This window comes from Bombina bombina, unplaced genomic scaffold, assembly GCF_027579735.1.
Source record: "Bombina bombina isolate aBomBom1 unplaced genomic scaffold, aBomBom1.pri scaffold_391, whole genome shotgun sequence".
Classification (NCBI taxonomy): Eukaryota; Metazoa; Chordata; class Amphibia; order Anura; family Bombinatoridae; genus Bombina; species Bombina bombina.
The window spans coordinates 86782-104511 of NW_026510691.1; the positions used below are offsets into that span (position 1 = coordinate 86782).

The 17730-nt window shown below is 37.5% G+C and overlaps 1 protein-coding gene across 1 annotated transcript in view; it reads left to right on the plus strand.

Moving 5' to 3' along the window:
* LOC128643317 (calcium/calmodulin-dependent protein kinase type II subunit beta) overlaps positions 1-17730 on the plus strand; it is a 258543-nt gene that overhangs the window by 52249 nt on the left and 188564 nt on the right. The window contains exon 3 of the mRNA XM_053696253.1: positions 2303-2357. Coding sequence (XP_053552228.1) covers positions 2303-2357 — 55 coding nt within the window. The remainder of the gene's footprint in view (positions 1-2302; positions 2358-17730) is intronic.

Sequence of the window (17730 nt, forward strand, 5' to 3'; positions counted from 1 at the left end):
GAGCCATTGAGGGTGGTTATCTGTTTTTTTGTAGGTATCATATGTTTTTCAAGATAATGAATGGTTACATCATAATTGGATATAAGTTTGCTATGTATATATTGTCCTTTTTATAGGAGGTTACTGGTATTGCATCAAGGGAACAGTTAGGATAAATAGCAAGTAACTGTGTATTATGGGCCCATAAGTAGGCTGACCATATTGCCGCTTTAAAAAGGGACAAATATGAAAAATACATATGCCAGGGCTGTTAAAAGAAATGTTTTGAAATATGTTACATTATGAGAACCCTGACACATGTATTTTTCATATGTGTCCCTTTTTAAAGTGCCAATATATATACCCTACCCATAAGGCAATCAAAGAAATGTAGCAGAGTGCCCAACAGTTACTATTTTGGAGCCCTGCCTTAATTTAATTTAATTTGAATTAAAAACTGAATTTTAAACAACTTTCCATTTTACTCCTGTTACCTAACTTGTTTCTTTCTCTTGGTATCCTTTGTTGAAAAGCATACCTAGGTATGCTCATGGGCAACAATGCACTACTGGGAGCTAGCTGGTGATTGGTGGCTGCATGTATTTGCCTCTTGTTATTGGCTCGCCCAATGTGTTCAGCTAGCTCCCAATAGTGCATTGCCGCTCCTTCAAAAAAGGACACCAAGAGCAGCAAATTTGATAATATATGTATTGACTATGGACAAATGTTTACATAGAAACATAAATAAAGACATAGCCAGCAACAGATAAGAACCATAGGCTCAACAAGTCTGCCCATATTTCCTATAAGATTTAAGTTTAATTAGTTCATATGACAGTCTTATGCTTATCCCAGGCGTTCCAGAAATACACCTCTAGTCAAAGGTTAATTTGATGTTTCCTGACTTTCAATTAGCTAGGCAAAGTGCACTTATAATTGCCAAACCACAAGTATATATATATATATATATATATATATATATATATATATAATTTTTTTAAAGGAACATCGTGAAAAAAGAAAATGCTCTATATAATGTTCTCATATAACTATTGGACAGATCACAGTCTTTTAAAAAGCTTATCTAGTGATTTAGCCAAAACAATCCCCATAGATGCTAACGGTAAATTTAGTATAAAAATCATTTAAAGCGACAGTATACACCAATTTTCATATAACTGCATGCAATAGACTACTGTAAAGAATAATATGCACAGATACTGATCTAAAAATCCAGTATAAACCTTTTGAAAACTTACTTAGAAGCTCCCAGTTTCGCACTGTTGATGAGTTTAGGCTGACACACCCACTGAAAGGGGTTGGGTAAATAAATAGAGCAGACAATCCCCACCTCCCCCCTTCCCTGCATATGAAAAGACAGATAACATAAACAGGAGCCTGTAGAAGTCTGTAAATGCGCGTATACATCTGGCACTGTAGGGCTTGGTTAGGAACACAATTTTCTTAAAAATAAGCAAAACTATACATTTTTATAAAAACACTACCTTATGGGCAATATAAATGGATCATCTACAAAACATTTATGCAAAGAAAAATCTAGTGTACAATGTCCCTTTAATAAACTTTTCTAAAGGATTGTGATCAACCCCTATGGGTTTAACCCCTGCAAACGATTAAACACACCTTTAAATTTGGCTCCTGAGCAGCCATGCACTACTTTGACCTAACTGAACACTGGTGAGTCAATGACAAGAGTCATAAAGTATAGACACCCCTCATGCGCTAGTTCCCAGTTGTGCATTGAAAGAATACTAGAAGATCAAAGTACATTTGGTAATAGAAATATATGTATATATATATATATATATATATATATATATATATATATATATATATATATATATATATATTCTACATTTGTAAAAGCATTTTCCTTATACTGATGGCCATGTTTTGTGTGTGGGGAGTGGGATGGGGCACACAGATGGACTAGGCATAATGCAGGTGGACCTGGGCTTCACCAGGGACCCTTATAAATAGGTGTGGGCCCAGTCTGTAGTTAATCCGCTAAGCTTTAACTAAACATTGTTTATTGTAAAGTTGTATTGCTTAACCAACCAGAATGTCTCCCCCCATATCAGGCATCCCTTGGCAGCTGCCTACTCTGCCCAATGTGAAAAGCTAACCCAGAGAATGACTAACCTAGAGTTTATGCTGTGCAGTAATGTGAAATGCTTATTCGCCTACCATGCATGTTTTTGTTGTTTATATAGAAATTGTATGGTTTTGTAAGTAGCTTTGGGTGGGCTGACACCTTGTGATAATGTTACAACTTGAATTATTTTATCCTTTCTCTCCACAGTGCGCCTCCATGACAGTATATCAGAGGAAGGGTTCCACTATCTCATCTTCGACCTGTAAGTGAACAGCCATCATACCAATACCCACGCTACTCACCTACCCAGGCACATAAACACTTGCTGAACTCTCCATAAAGACCTAGATTAAAATTTGAGGGCAATTGATTGCGCGGGGTGCGTTATCTTGCACTCAACCTTGCACAAAAATCATATTCGGTCTGGTAATACAAGTGGATAGTTGAAAAAATTCATCAAGTTCTTAATGTGTCTAAAACTTATTTAGTGCACCCCAATACTTGTAATGGATAGTGCAGAGTGCGCTATTAGCTTGCTCACTATTCTTATGTTACAAGTGGTGAGTTAAGCGTTGCGCTCATGCTAAAATACAGCTTTGGAAATACAATACAATGCTATGAAAGAAAATATAGCAATAATAATATGGTCAAAATAAACAGATAAACAATCAAGTCAATAAAACAATGAAGGATACTCCCCTCTTTGGGACCACTGCCTCCTTCAAGTTCCAATGGTAAAAGAAGTAGATGATGGCCAGGTCTCGAGAGATCCCATTTCCAGGTTTATACCTCTTTCCTTCACAGTTCTGTGAATAAGAATCCAAAATAGTATAGAACATACAAGGCAAAGACACACCAGAAGGAAGATACACACAGGAAGTTAATTTCCAAAACTTTAATCCATTTATTGTGCTCAAATCAATCAAAACAGAAGGATCCAGCTCTCTTTTAAGGTTTTAATTTTTTTTTAATAAAATACATTTAATATGCTCAATGCATTTCAATATTTAGCATGTGTTTTTCAAGTGCAATCAAAACAATGTTTAAAAAGGGCTGGCTTAAAATACAGCTTTAAAAATTAGCTTGCTTAAAATACAGCTTTAAAATTTAGCAATGCTGCCCCCTGCAGATTTGCAGCCAATTGGCCACTAGCAGGGGGTGTCAATCAACTCAATCGTATTCGATCGGTCAGATTGATGTCTGCAGCCTGAGAGGAGGTGTATGAGTTAAAGACCGCTGCTTCCAAATTCCTGTTTCCGGCGAGCCTAAAGGCTCGCCCGGAAACAGGAATATTTGGCCCCATTCGGGCCATGATAAATCGCCCCCCTAAAGTTAAAGATTATTGCTTGGCAGCTTGCATAAAAAAACATGAAAATGCTATGAAAATAAAGGATTTAAGTTATATTTAGACATAATAGGTTAATTCATGAAAAGAAGGTTTTGTGGCAGAATTAAAGAGATATGGTATATGACAAAGGGTCATGTGGAAGGGAATTGGAAGGGGTCAAAGTTGAATGCAATATATATATATATGTGTGTGTGTGTCTATATATATATATATATATATTTATATTTAGGTGTACATATATATATATTTAGGTGTGCATATATATATATATATATATATGTATGTGTGTGTGTGTGTATGTATATATATATGTATATATATGTATATATATATATACAGGTAACCCTCAGTTTACGCCGGGGTTAGGTTCCAGAAGGAATGGTTGTAAATCGAAACCGTTGTCAATTGAAACCCAGTTTATAATGTAAGTCAATAGGAAGTGAGGGAGATAGACTCCAGGCCCCTCTCAAAATTGTCATAAGTAACACCTAATACATTATTTTTAAAGCTTTGAAATGAAGACTTTAAATGCTAAACAGCATTATAAACCTAATAAAATAATCACACAACACAGAATATATAATTAAACTAAGTTAAATGAACAAAAACATTTGCTAAACAGCATTATAAGCCTAATAAAATAATCACACAACACAAACTTCACTTGCATTTTTCTGCAAACAGTTTTTCTATGCATTCCAATCTGGACTGATTTATAGACAGGAAGATCTTGTTCCTTTGAAATCTGCTCGATAGCTCAGGTCTCGTTAAACTGATTCATTTTAGCTAAATTGGCTTTGCTGCAACACAAGCGGACAGCTCCACCTACTGGCTATTTTAATAAATGCACTGCTTCTCAATGCTTTTCAATAGCAGTCACATGACTGGAAAAAAAGGTTGTTATTCTGAAACGGTGTAAATTGAACCGTTGTAAAACGAGGGCCACCTGTGTATATATATAAACATAAGAATAGTTGAAGAATAGGTTCCGGTGTAAATCCCACTGTATCTACAACAGTAAGAGCCAGCACAAGAGATTCAAAATATCACCTTTAATTATTCAAAGACATAACGTTTCGGCCACACAAGGAGGCCTTGGTCACATGTATAAATCACACACGACAGGCAAGTATATATTTGAGAGGTCTATGAGTACGGCTCCACTGATCTATCGCCAACTTGTTTTACTGCCTTTGCTGTTTTTAATGGAGAAATAAAGATTTGGAATTTTACGGACTCACGGCTGGTTTCTACTTCTTTTTCCTTGAATATATATATATATATGGATATACATATATATATATATATATATATATGCATGTCCAGACCTCCCAACGGTCCCTATTTGAGTGGAGCAGTCCTTGTTTCTGTGTACTGTCCCTTTGCAATGCAGTGTTTAATTGCTGCTGATTCATACTATGTTTATACAGCTAATAGTTTTATATCCCTTTAAAAATGAATAGTAGATTCCACCTGCCTCTGAAATGTTACCATGGTATCTTACATATGTGCCTGAAATGTGTAAGAAATTTTTGTATGAGGCCCCTTATTTCCATTTATAACTAATTATCCAGATACTAAAGACCTTATGTACTTTAGTAACTGTGCCAGTAAAAAAATCTGATTATGAAATAATGCACCCCCACCATCTAGTCCTTACAATGAATAACAATCTCCTTGATTTGAGCACAGAAAGTGGATGGGGTCTGTTGGGTGTAGCCATGGTAACAGCTTGAACCAATCACAAGGCTGTATGCCTTTCTGTCTCAATTTAAGAGTACTGATAGAATATCTTAGCATCGCTTCTATTGCTTTTCTGTCTGAAATGGAACTTGATGATAGATTTAATCAGTAAAAAGGGATAGTGTCTTATTCTGTGGAGAGAAAATATCCTTATGCTTCTTTCTGTTTCTTCTGCAGATGATTTTGGTGCATTCACATAACGGTGGGGGGGGGAGAACTCATGCTATAAATACAGCAGGTTGTGTTTGGTGTTACAGCTCTGTGGGCGTTAGTTGAAGACAAGACATGAGAGTAACTGCTTTTTGCTGCGCCTTCATTCCGCTCTACATTCTTCTCTGCTATTCCTATATATTTATGCACATAGATCTCTAACTGCGCCTTCATGCTAATATTGATGTATTGACTCCTCACACCACATATATATTAATGACCTAGTGCTGCTCTTTATGTCTGTCTATTCCTTATATCATTTCACTCATACTGTGATCTCACTTAAATTATTTTACTGCTCAGCCTATACTGGCTTCTTGCACACACACAACATCACATCACTTTCTTATTTATATACTGTAGTACTATTCCTTCTATTGACTATACACGCACAACTACACATTCACACACCTAAACACACACTGATGCACACCTTAACCTATACACATTTACACACTCGTGCACATACACTCACCTGTACAATCACATACACTCACCTACACACACATGCTCATACGCTCATGCAAACACGCATAGGCACACATACACTCACCTACACACACATGTACATATGCTCACGCACGCACACTTGCACATACACACGCATAGGCACACATACACTCACCTACACACACACGTACATACGCTCACGCACACACACTTGCACATACACACGCATAGGCACACATACACTCACCTACACACACATGTACATACGCTCACGCACACACACATGCACATACACACGCATAGGCACAAATACACTCACCTACACACACATGTACATACGCTCACGCACACACACATGCACATACACACGTATAGGCACACATAAACTCACCTACACACACATGTACATACGCACGCACACACACTTGCACATACACACGCATAGGCACACATACACTCACCTACACACACATGTACATACGCTCACACACACACACACATGCACAGGCACACATACACTCACCTACACACACATGTACATACGCTCACGCACACGCACATACACACGCATAGGCACACATAAACTCTAATGATAATAATATATAAAAAAATCAGTGCGCCAAAATACCTATGAAAAAATATATATAAACATGAAATACATGAAGATAATGGAGATATAAAAATATCCTATAAGTGTATATAATACCAATGCAAAATATACATTGTATTATAATCTACCACAAATAAAGTGTGACATATGTAGTAAAAAACCAAACCAAACCCCACCACTACGGGTAAGTGATGGGAACGAAAACGGATAGTTCAACTAGTCCAAAATCCAAATCCTGAATCTGGAACAGATGTCAAGCTGCTTCTTCAAAATTTCTTGTTGGTGTCCCAAGATGTTAGACACTGCAGATGTAAATGATAAAAAAAGAAGGCGCCACCATAGTGCACAATCAGATGTATATAACACGCCAATAAAACAAGTAAGACCGTACTTACAAGATATATGACACTTGAGAAGTGTCACAACCGCCTTCTGGACTGTTATAGAGTCGTCCCGCTAACTCCCACTGGTAAGTTTCTGATATCCTTCTTGATGTGAGAGCGGCGATGAAAAAGAAACCTGTATCCAGCATCAGTTCCACAGAGCAGGCTCGTCCTGTAATAGCCAATGTTGCTTGAGATACAATGTATCAGGGGAAAAGTAGATAAAAAATAGTTTGTGGCAAAGTCTTGTAAAAGCAAACAGACTTTATTATTAGTACAAAAGCACAACGTTTCTCAGTCTCTCCTGACCGTTTCCTCAGGTGCAATATCGCAATAAACAAATAACACTTTTGGTTTGACTGTCCCTTTAAAGGGACATTCAACTGCTGGGTTCAACTACAGTTGCATGGTTGCTACCTGGCATGCTATTGTTTTCCCTCTTCTGCCTGTAGCTCTCTTCAAAGCTATTCTTTAACCCTTCAAAAACATAATTTATGTAAGAACTTACCTGATAAATTCATTTCTTTCATATTGGCAAGAGTCCATGAGCTAGTGAAATATGGGATATACAATCCTACCAGGAGGGGCAAAGTTTCCAAAACCTCAAAATGCCTATAAAGAAAGGAGTAGAAAGCATCAACAAAGGAAATTTGGAAATAATTGTGCTTTATACAAAAAATCATAACCACCATTAAAAGGGTGAGCCTCATGGACTCTTGCCAATATGAAAGAAATGAATTTATCAGGTAAGTTCTTACATAAATTATGTTTTCTTTCATGTAATTGGCAAGAGTCCATGAGCTAGTGACATATGGGATATCAATACCCAAGATGTGGAGTCTTCCACTCAAGAGTCACTAGAGAGGGAGGGAATAAAAATAAAAACAGCCATATTCCCCTGAAAAAATTAATCCACAACCCAAAAAAAAAATAAGTTTATTTCATTTTTGAAAGAAAAAACAACTTAAAACAAAAGCAGAAGAATCAAACTGATACAGCTGCCTGAAGAACTTTTCTACCAAAAACTGCTTCCGAAGAAACAAATACATCAAAACGGTAGCATTTAGTAAATGTATGCAAAGAGGACCAAATCGCCGCTTTGCAAATCTGATCAACTGAAGCTTCATTCTTAAAAGCCCACAAAGTGGAGACTGATCTAGTAGAATGAGCTGTAATTCTCTGAGGCGGGGCCTGACCCGACTCCAAATAAGCTTGATGAATCAAAAGTTTCAACCAAGAAGCCAAGGAAATAGCAGAAGCCTTCTGACCTTTCCTAGGACCAGAAAATAAAACAAATAGACTGGAAGTCTTCCTGAAATCTTTAGTAGCTTCCACATAATATTTCAAAGCTCTTACCACATCAAAGAATGTAAGGATCTCTCCAAAGAATTCTTAGGATTAGGACATAAGGAAGGGACAACAATTTCTCTACTAATGTTGTTAGAATTCACAACCTTAGGTAAAAATTGAAAAGAAGTCCGCAAAACTGCCTTATCCTGATGAAAAATCAGAAAAGGAGACTCACAAGAAAGAGCAGATAGCTCAGAAACTCTTCTAGCAGAAGAGATAGCCAAAAGGAACATCACTTTCCAAGAAAGTAGTTTAATGTCCAAAGAATGCATAGGCTAAAATGGAGGAGCCTGTAAAGCCTTCAGAACCAAATTAAGACTCCAAGGAGGAGAAATTGATTTAATGACAGGCTTAATACGAACTAAAGCCTGTACAAAACAGTGAATATCAGGAAGTATAGCACTCTTTCTGTGAAACAAAACAGAAAGAGCGGAGATTTGACCTTTCAAGGAACTTGCAGACAAACCCTTATCCAAACCATCCTGAAGGAACTGTAAAATTCCTGGAATTCTAACAGAATGCCAGGAGAATTTATGAGAAGAACACCATGAAATGTAAGTCTTCCAAACTCTATAATAAATCTTTCTAGAGACAGATTTACGAGCTTGTAACATAGTATTAATCACTGAGTCAGAGAAACACCTATGACTTAGAACTAAGCGTTCAATTTCCATACCTTCAAATTTAATTATTTGAAATCCTGATGGAAAAACGGACCTTGAGATAGTAGATCTGGCCGTAACGGAAGTGGCCAAGGCGGGCAACTGGACATCCGAACCAGATCCGCATACCAAAACCTGTGTGGCCATGCTGGAGCCACCAGCAACACAACAGACTGTTCCATGATGATTTTGGAGATCACTCTTGGAAGGAGAACTAGAGGCGGGAAGATGTAAGCAGGATGATAATACCAAGGAAGTATCAGTGCATCCACTGCTTCCGCCTGAACATCCCTGGACCTGGACAGGTATCTGGGAAGTTTCTTGTTTAGATGAGAGGCCATGAGATCTATCTCTGGAAGACCCCACATCTGAACAATCTGAGAAAACGCATCTGGATGGAGAGACCACTCCCCTGGATGTAAAGTCTGGCGGCTGAGATAATCCGCCTCCCAATTGTCTACACCTGGGATATGCACCGCAGAGATTAGACAGGAGCTGGATTCCGCCCAAGCAAGTATCCAAGATACTTCTTTCATGGCTTGGGGACTGTGAGTCCCACCCTGGTGATTGACATAAGCCACAGTTGTGATATTGTCTGTCTGAAAACAAATGAACGGTTCTCTCTTTAGCAGAGGCCAAAACTGAAGAGCCCTGAGAATTGCACGGAGTTCTAAAATATTTATTGGTAATCTCGCCTCTTGAGATTTCCAAACCCCTTGTGCTGTCAGAGATCCCCAAACAGCTCCCCAACCTGAAAGACTCACATCTGTTGAGATCAAAGTCCAGGTTGGCCGAACAAAAGAGGCCCCTTGAACCAAACGATGGTGATCTATCCACCATGTCAGAGAGTGTCGTACATTGGGATTCAAGGATATTAATTGTGATATCTTTGTATAATCCCTGCACCATTGATTCAGCATGCAAAGCTGTAGAGGTCTCATGTGAAAACGAGCAAAGGGGATCGCGTCCGATGCTGCAGTCATGAGACCTAAAACTTCCATGCACATAGCCACTGAAGGGAATGACTGAGACTGAAGGTGCCGGCATGCTGCGAACAATTTTAAACGTCTCTTGTCTGTTAGAGACAGAGTCATGGACACTGAATCTATCTGGAAGCCTAAAAAGGTGACCCTTGTCTGAGGAATCAAGAAACTTTTTGGTAAATTGATCCTCCAACCATGTTTCCGAAGAAACAACACTAGTTGATTCGTGTGAGATTCTGCAGTATGTAAAGACTGAGCTAGTACCAAGATATTGTCCAAATAAGGAAACACCGCAATACCCTGTTCTCTGAGAAGTTTTAAAAGACCTTTTACGTTTATTAGAAGGTGGAAATGCAGACAAAGCCTTCAGAATAGAATCAGAAACAAATTCTTTAAAATTTACAGGTATATCATGCACATTAGAAGTTGAAGGAACTGCAACTGGCAATGTACTATTACTGATGGAAACACTATCTGCATGTAAAAGTTTATCATGACAACTATTACAAATGACATTTGGTGGAATAATTTCTACACTTTTACAACAAATGCACTTTGCTTTGGTAGAACCGATGTCAGGCAGCAATGTTTCAGCAGAAACTTCTGAGACAGGATCAGATTGGGACATCTTGCTCAATGTAAGAGAAAAAACAACATATAAAGCAAAATGATCTATTTCCTTATATGACAGTTTCAGGAATGGGAAAAAATGCAAAAGCATAGGCCTCTGATAGAGAAAAAAGCAAGAGGCAAACATCAATGGGGTATTGAAATAATGAAAAAAAATTGGCGCCAAGTATGACGCACAACGTAACGTAAACTTTTTGGCGCCAAAAATAACTGGAAATGACACTCGCGTCACTAATGACGCCGCCGTGTGAAAGGTCTCGGCATCACGTATGACGCCGGAATTGACGAAGTTGCGTCATAAACGTATTTTTTCGCGGCAAAAATATTTTCGCGCCAAGAATGACGTAATAAAGTTTAGCATTTGACGCACCCGCTGGCCTAATACCCGCAATAGCAAGAAGTAGTCAATTGAAAAAAAAAAACACTAAACCCCAGGTAAGAAATAAATTTCTTAAAATGTTTAAATTCCCCAAATATGAACTGACAGTCTGCTGAAGGAAATACATAAACCTGACTCATGGCAAATATAAGTACAATACATATATTTCAAACTTTATATAAATGCATAAAGTGACAAACCATAGCTGAGGTGTCTTAAGTAATAAAAAACATACTTACCAAAAGACACCCATCCACATATAGCAGATAGCCAAACCAGTACTAAAACAGTTATTAGTAGAGGTAATGGTAAATTGAGAGTATATTGTCGATCTGAAAAGGGAGGTAGGAGACGAATCTCTACGACCGATAACAGAGAACCTATGAAATAGACCCCCGTTAGGGAAATCATTGTATTCAAATAAGTGATACTCTCTTCACGTCCCTCTGACATTCGCTGTACTCTGAGAGGAATCGGCCTTCAACAATGCTGAGAAGCGCATATCAACGTAGAAATCTTAGCACAAACTTACTTGACCACCTCCAAAGGAGTCAAAGTTTGTAAAACTGAATTGTGGGTGTGGCGAGGGGTGTATTTATAGGCATTTTGAGGTTTTGGGAAACTTTGCCCCTCCTGGTAGGATTGTATATCCCATATGTCACTAGCTCATGGACTCTTGCCAATAACATGAAAGAAAGTACTGGTTAGTGAAACGCCACATTTTCACACTGGGCGCCACCATCTTGGAACTTAAAGGGACATTAAACACAAATTTTTTCTTTCATGATTTAGAAAGAGCAAGCAATTTTAAACAACTTTCTAATTTATTTTCTATTATCTAATTTGCTTCATTCTCTTGATATTCTTTGCTGAAAAGCAAATCTAGATAGGCTCAGAAGCTTGGTGGCTGCACACAGATGCCTTGTGTGATTGGCTCACCCATGTGCATTGATATTTGTTAAACAAAGGATATCTAAAAAATAAAGCAAATTAGATAATAAAAGTAAATTGGAATGTTGTTTAAAATCGTATTCTCTATCTGAATCATGAAAGAAAAAATTTGGGTTTAATGCCCTTTAAGTATTCTCTCCATGTCATACCTCCCAACATTTCAAAATTCAAAAGAGGGACACCCCCACCCCCCCCCCCACCCCCGCGGCAAAAAATTGAAATGTGGTGGGCGGGGCTTAAAAATCATTAGACCAAAGTAATATAAATAAAATTCTAAATAAAGTCATATATTTTAATACACAGGCAGCAAATCAAACTTGAGCTCAAACCACTGGTATGGCTATGTGAGCTATGTACTTAATAAGCCTTTGCAAAGACATTGCTAAATATTTTTATCTTAAAGGGCCATAATACCCAAATGTTTAAACACTTGAAAGTGATGCAGCATAGCTGTAAAAAGCTGATTAGAAAATATCACCTGAACATCTCTATGTAAAAAAGAAAGATATTTTACCTCAAAAGTTCCTCAGTAGCCACCTCCCATTGTAAAGGATTTCTAAGCAGCATTTTAGTGTGTTTGTCCTGGGACATCTGAAGGGACTAGCATCGTGCACTCTCATATTATTTCACCAATCAGGTAAAGGAAGCTTACTATGAAATCTCATGAGAGTTAAGTCAAATCTCATGAGAACACAGTAAGAGTTCATGACCTCAGCACTGCTGATGCTGATTGGCTGCTGTTCATTTCTTCATTTTTTTTAATTTTTTTACCTGCAGCTGGGAGCAGCTGAGTATAACTTTTTACACAGAACTTACTCTGCTGAGCTGAGGAGATTGTGAGGTAAAATATCTTCCTTTTTTACATAGAGATGCTCAGGTGATATTTTCCTGTCAGCTTTTTACAGTTATACTGCATCAGTTTCAAGTGATTTAGCATATGAGTATTATGTCCCTTTAATTGGACATTTAATAATATATTTTTTAAAACTGCTCTCTGCATTCCTCATTAATTTTCTAGATTCTGGCCTTTAAAGTCAGCAAAAATGCACAGTAGCACGCTACATAGCATACACTTACACATGCAGATACACACACACTACATAGCATACACTTATACATGCAGATACACACACACACTACATAGTATACACTTATACATGCAGATACACACACACACTACATAGCATACACTTACACATGCAGATACACACACACTACATAGCATACACGTATACATGCAGATACACACACACTACATAGCATACACTTATACATGCAGATGCACACACACTACATAGCATACACTTACACATGAAGATACACACACACTACATAGCTTACACTTACGAATGAAGATACACACACAATACATAGCATACACTTATACAGGCAGATACACACACACACTACATAGCATACACTTATACATGCAGATACACAGACACTACATAGTATACACTTATACATGCAGACACACACACTACATAGCATACACTTATACATGCAGATACACATACACACACTACATAGATTACATTTATACATGCAGACACACACACTACATAGCATAAACTTATACATACAGATACACACACACACTACATAGCCTACACTTATACATACAGATACACACACACAGTTATGGATACAGATAGACACACACACTACATCATATATGGGTATCTGTAATTAATTTTATGGGGTCCTGGGGTTGGCAAGCACATTAGCTGGCAGTCTGCGGCTGCCACTGTTTGTTACCCTGGTATTAGCACTGCTCATTGTATAAAACTGAAGGCATGCTAGTATTATCACCAGGGGTTAGACATCATCACTACCAGAGGTAGGTTAGAGAGGTCACCATTACCCGTGGTCAGAGTGTATACAGCCTTCTTACTCCTGCTTACCCTACACCATTCCTTTTCCACAGGGAATATAACAGATATCTAACCCTGTCAGAGCAAAGCCAGCTGCTTCTGAGTATGGGCCCAACAGAATTAAAAAAAAAAAAATTTTTTTTTTTTTTTTAATGCCTGGGGCAAATCGGGACAGATGGCTAGCAACCCGGGACAGGGGGACAGACCCTTAAAATCGGGACTGTCCCGCGAAAATCGGGACAGTTGGGGGGTATGCCATGTGATTCAAATATCAGTAATATTGTTGCCTACTTGACAAGCTGTAGTGTGCGCTGCATTGATCTATATTATTATTGAGGGCTTTTATTTTTTTTTTTTTATATTTGTTATGTAACTTTTAAACTGTGGGGAAAAAACTGCAAAAATGTAACTCTTCTGCTTTCTATTGAATCTAAGTGAATCAAAAGTACAGGGTACAGCTGTTAAAAAGCAACAGTAGCATCACTGATCTGTGAAAGCTCACTGCTTCTGTCAGGACGCAACAATATGCACATACCAAGATGGCGGCGCCCAGTATAAATATGTAGGAGCATAGGGTTGCCAATTTTTTTTTAAGAAAATAAGGAAGACATTGAGAAATTTCAAGTAGGAAGTTGACAAATTATACAGTAGTTACTTAAAAAAAACTTTATTTTACAATTTGATATAATTTTGTACAGTACAATTATTTATACAAATCATCTTCATTCACACAGTCGAGCTTAAAGGGATATGAAAATGTTCCTCCCTAATTCATAAAGTGCATACAATTTTAAACAACTTTTCAGTTTATTTGTATTATCTAATGTGCTTTATCTTGGTAACCTGTGTTAAAAAGCAGAGATAGGAAGGCTCAGGAGCTGGGAGCTAGATTCTGATTGGTGGCTGCACATACAAGCCTCTTGTCACTCACTGACTTAACAACCTGTTCAGCTAGTAGTGCATTTCTGTTCCTTCATCAAAGGATACCAAGAAATGAGGCAAAATTGATAATATAAGTAAATTGGAACACTGTTTAAAAAAGGAATGCTTTATATCAGTGGTCTCAAATTACCGGCCCTGGGGCCATATGCACCATGGGAGTAAAGAAGACACTAAACTGTCAGATACATCAAACTAAATAAGGGTACAAGAGTACAATATTAAACGTTTGAAATGAGGATTTTACATGTTGTAGAAGAAAAATGTTTTAAGAGCAGGTAAATGAAGGAGCAATTGGAGACTGTAAAAACGTTTGGGCAAATAAGTGACATCCCTGGAAATAGGGGAGGTTGGCATCCCTAGCAGAGCTTTAACAAATGGCTTCTGTAAGTCTGTAAGACTTTAAGGACAGCTGCAGGTACATGAGGGAAAACAATAACCTGTACTCAACAATTAATGTCCCTTTATAATCAATCCATAGTACAACTCTGTAGCAGGAGACTCAATCAAACCACAAGCTAATTAATTATGGATGATGTTTCACACTTCGTCAGATAACCATTTAATATACAAGGCTATTTATTCCTATAAACTAGTGTAAGGGACACGTTCCTGGCTGGTCAAGTGATAAAACACAATGCACTCTTCATTCTTATCTGTACACTTGGCTGCCCAGAACAGCCAATCAAAAGCTGTATGTGGGAGTACACAAGCGCTTCTTAAGGGGACACTGAACCCAAAAAATTTCTTTCGTGATTCAGATAGAGCATGCAATTTTAAGCAACGTTCTAATTTACTCCTATTATCAAATGTTCTTCATTCTCTTGGTATGTTTGTTTGAAAAGCAAGAATGTAAGTTTAGATGCCGGCCCATTTTTGGTTACCAACCTGGGTTGTCCTTGCTGATTGGACAGCACCCATAAAAAAGTACTGTCCATGGTGTTGAACCAAAAATCTGCTGGCTCATTAGCTGAGATTCTGCTCTTGATAAAGCCCGGGCGTACACCGGGGGAAACGCGTCGAGCTATCTACATGGTTTAAAGAAGGGATTGAAAAAGCCTCCCACCGTGACCTAAGCTGTGTGCAGCTCCTTGACGAAAAGTGAGACATATCTGCCGGCTGTGGTCTTCCTTGCTTCTGGACTAAAGAATTGTTCACATCATTTTTGTGAAAGGCTCTTTTAAAACCTACCGTTTGTAAGTAGGAATTGTTTTGTGTCTTGTATTTGTACCAATAAAATTACTACCTTGAATCTCGGTTCTCCTGCGCTGTTCTTACGTCACAGCTATTTTCTGATCACGTCATATCCAGTGTGGGGAGAGAGACACAGGACGAGAGTGGCTGCATTAGGATCGAGTTGCATAGAACATTTAACTGGGAGTGGAAACACCTGTATCCCTCTTTGTTCCACAGAGGAGAAGTCTGTATTTAAGACTTGTGGTAATATCGTAAATTTGTATGTAAAGCGCTGCTTTCTATTTTTCTTTTTCTTTTTCCTTAGCTGAGATTCCTTCGTTTTTCAAATAAAGATAGAAAGAGAACAAAGAAAAATTGATAATAGAAGTAAATTAGAAAGTTGTTTAAAATTGCATGCTCTATCTGAATCATGAAAGAAAAAATTTGGGTTCAGTGTCCCTTTAATTAGATTTATACTTATAGGCTGATGTTGCGGAGAAAAGACATATTATTGACCTAATGGTGCACAAGAAAATTGAAAACCAGGCATCATCTAATTAATGTGTGCCTAAGGTCATTGTCAGTGTAAATCATAAGGTCCACAATTAAATGCCCTTAAACACATTGCTACAAAAAAAGTGAATACCCTATCATCCCAAACCATTTTCTATACAAAAGTTTTATACTTAAAAACTGTCTAAATGTAGCCACCAATAAGCAAGCGCTATCCAGGGTGCTGAACCTAAAATGGGCCAGCTCCTAAGCTTTACATTCCTGCTTTTCAAATAAAGATAGCAAAAGAACAAAGAAAAATTGATAATAGGAGTAAATTAGAAAGTTGTTTAAAATTGATGCTCTATCTGAAACATGAAAGAAAAATGATTTGGGTTTAGTATCCCATTTAAAACACATTAAAATATCAAAAGAATTAAAAATTCTAATCAATAATGCTAACATCCAACTATTTGTTATTTCCATATGGGAAAATACTCAGTAGGGATTGTTCATATTGGTACTGTTTTTCATGAATTTCATGAACTTCCTCATTTTACTAGAGATTTAGGGGCCGAATTATCATAGTGCAAGCGGACATGATCCGCTGTAGCGTATCATGTCCGCCACACATCGATAAATGCCGACAGCATACGCTGCTATCTGCGTATAACATCTTACCGTTCGCCATATTTTCATATGCATGTGTTTGTCTATTAGGGTTATAAGTATTTTGAGTGTTTTGAGAAAAGTTCGCCACCTTTTAGATTATGAGAAAAAACTGAGATCTGTAAGTGTGAAAATCTTTACAGAATTACGCTGGGATTAGAGAGACAATTTCATTTACGCCCATGTTCAGACCATTTTACGGAAAAACCAAAAACAATTTAAGCTTTGAATTTTGTACTTAAAGGTACAAATTTTTAAGTGATTTTTGAACATCCAGTGTACTTAAATTATGATTTACACTGTGTATATTTAATTATTTCTTAGTAGTGTAGACAGGAATCCAGCACAACCAGCAACACTGTATCTGCTGCAAGAAAGGAGATGTTTCCCCCAAAAATCCAGAAAATGCAAAGAAGCAGCAGCACCAGTAGCAAAACTTTTATTAGGACAAGAGAACAGACAGACACAACGTTTCGGGGCTCACTCCTTAGTCATGTGCATAACATTTGATGTGCACTTCCTTTATACCCTACAGGTGTATACATTCACAGGTGTATAAAACATCTATCAATACTAAATACTACCCCCTAGTGGTGGAAAAATATCATTACATGAATATATTCACAAAAGCATTTATAATACATATTAAAAAAACGAATGAGATAAAGCAAGGAATTAAATTTATAATTTTACATATCAAAACCATTTTAGTTATCTTAGTCGAGCAAATACATGGCTAGTCTGGGGAATAAACATTACAAAAACAAGGACCAATCCAGGTCTCTA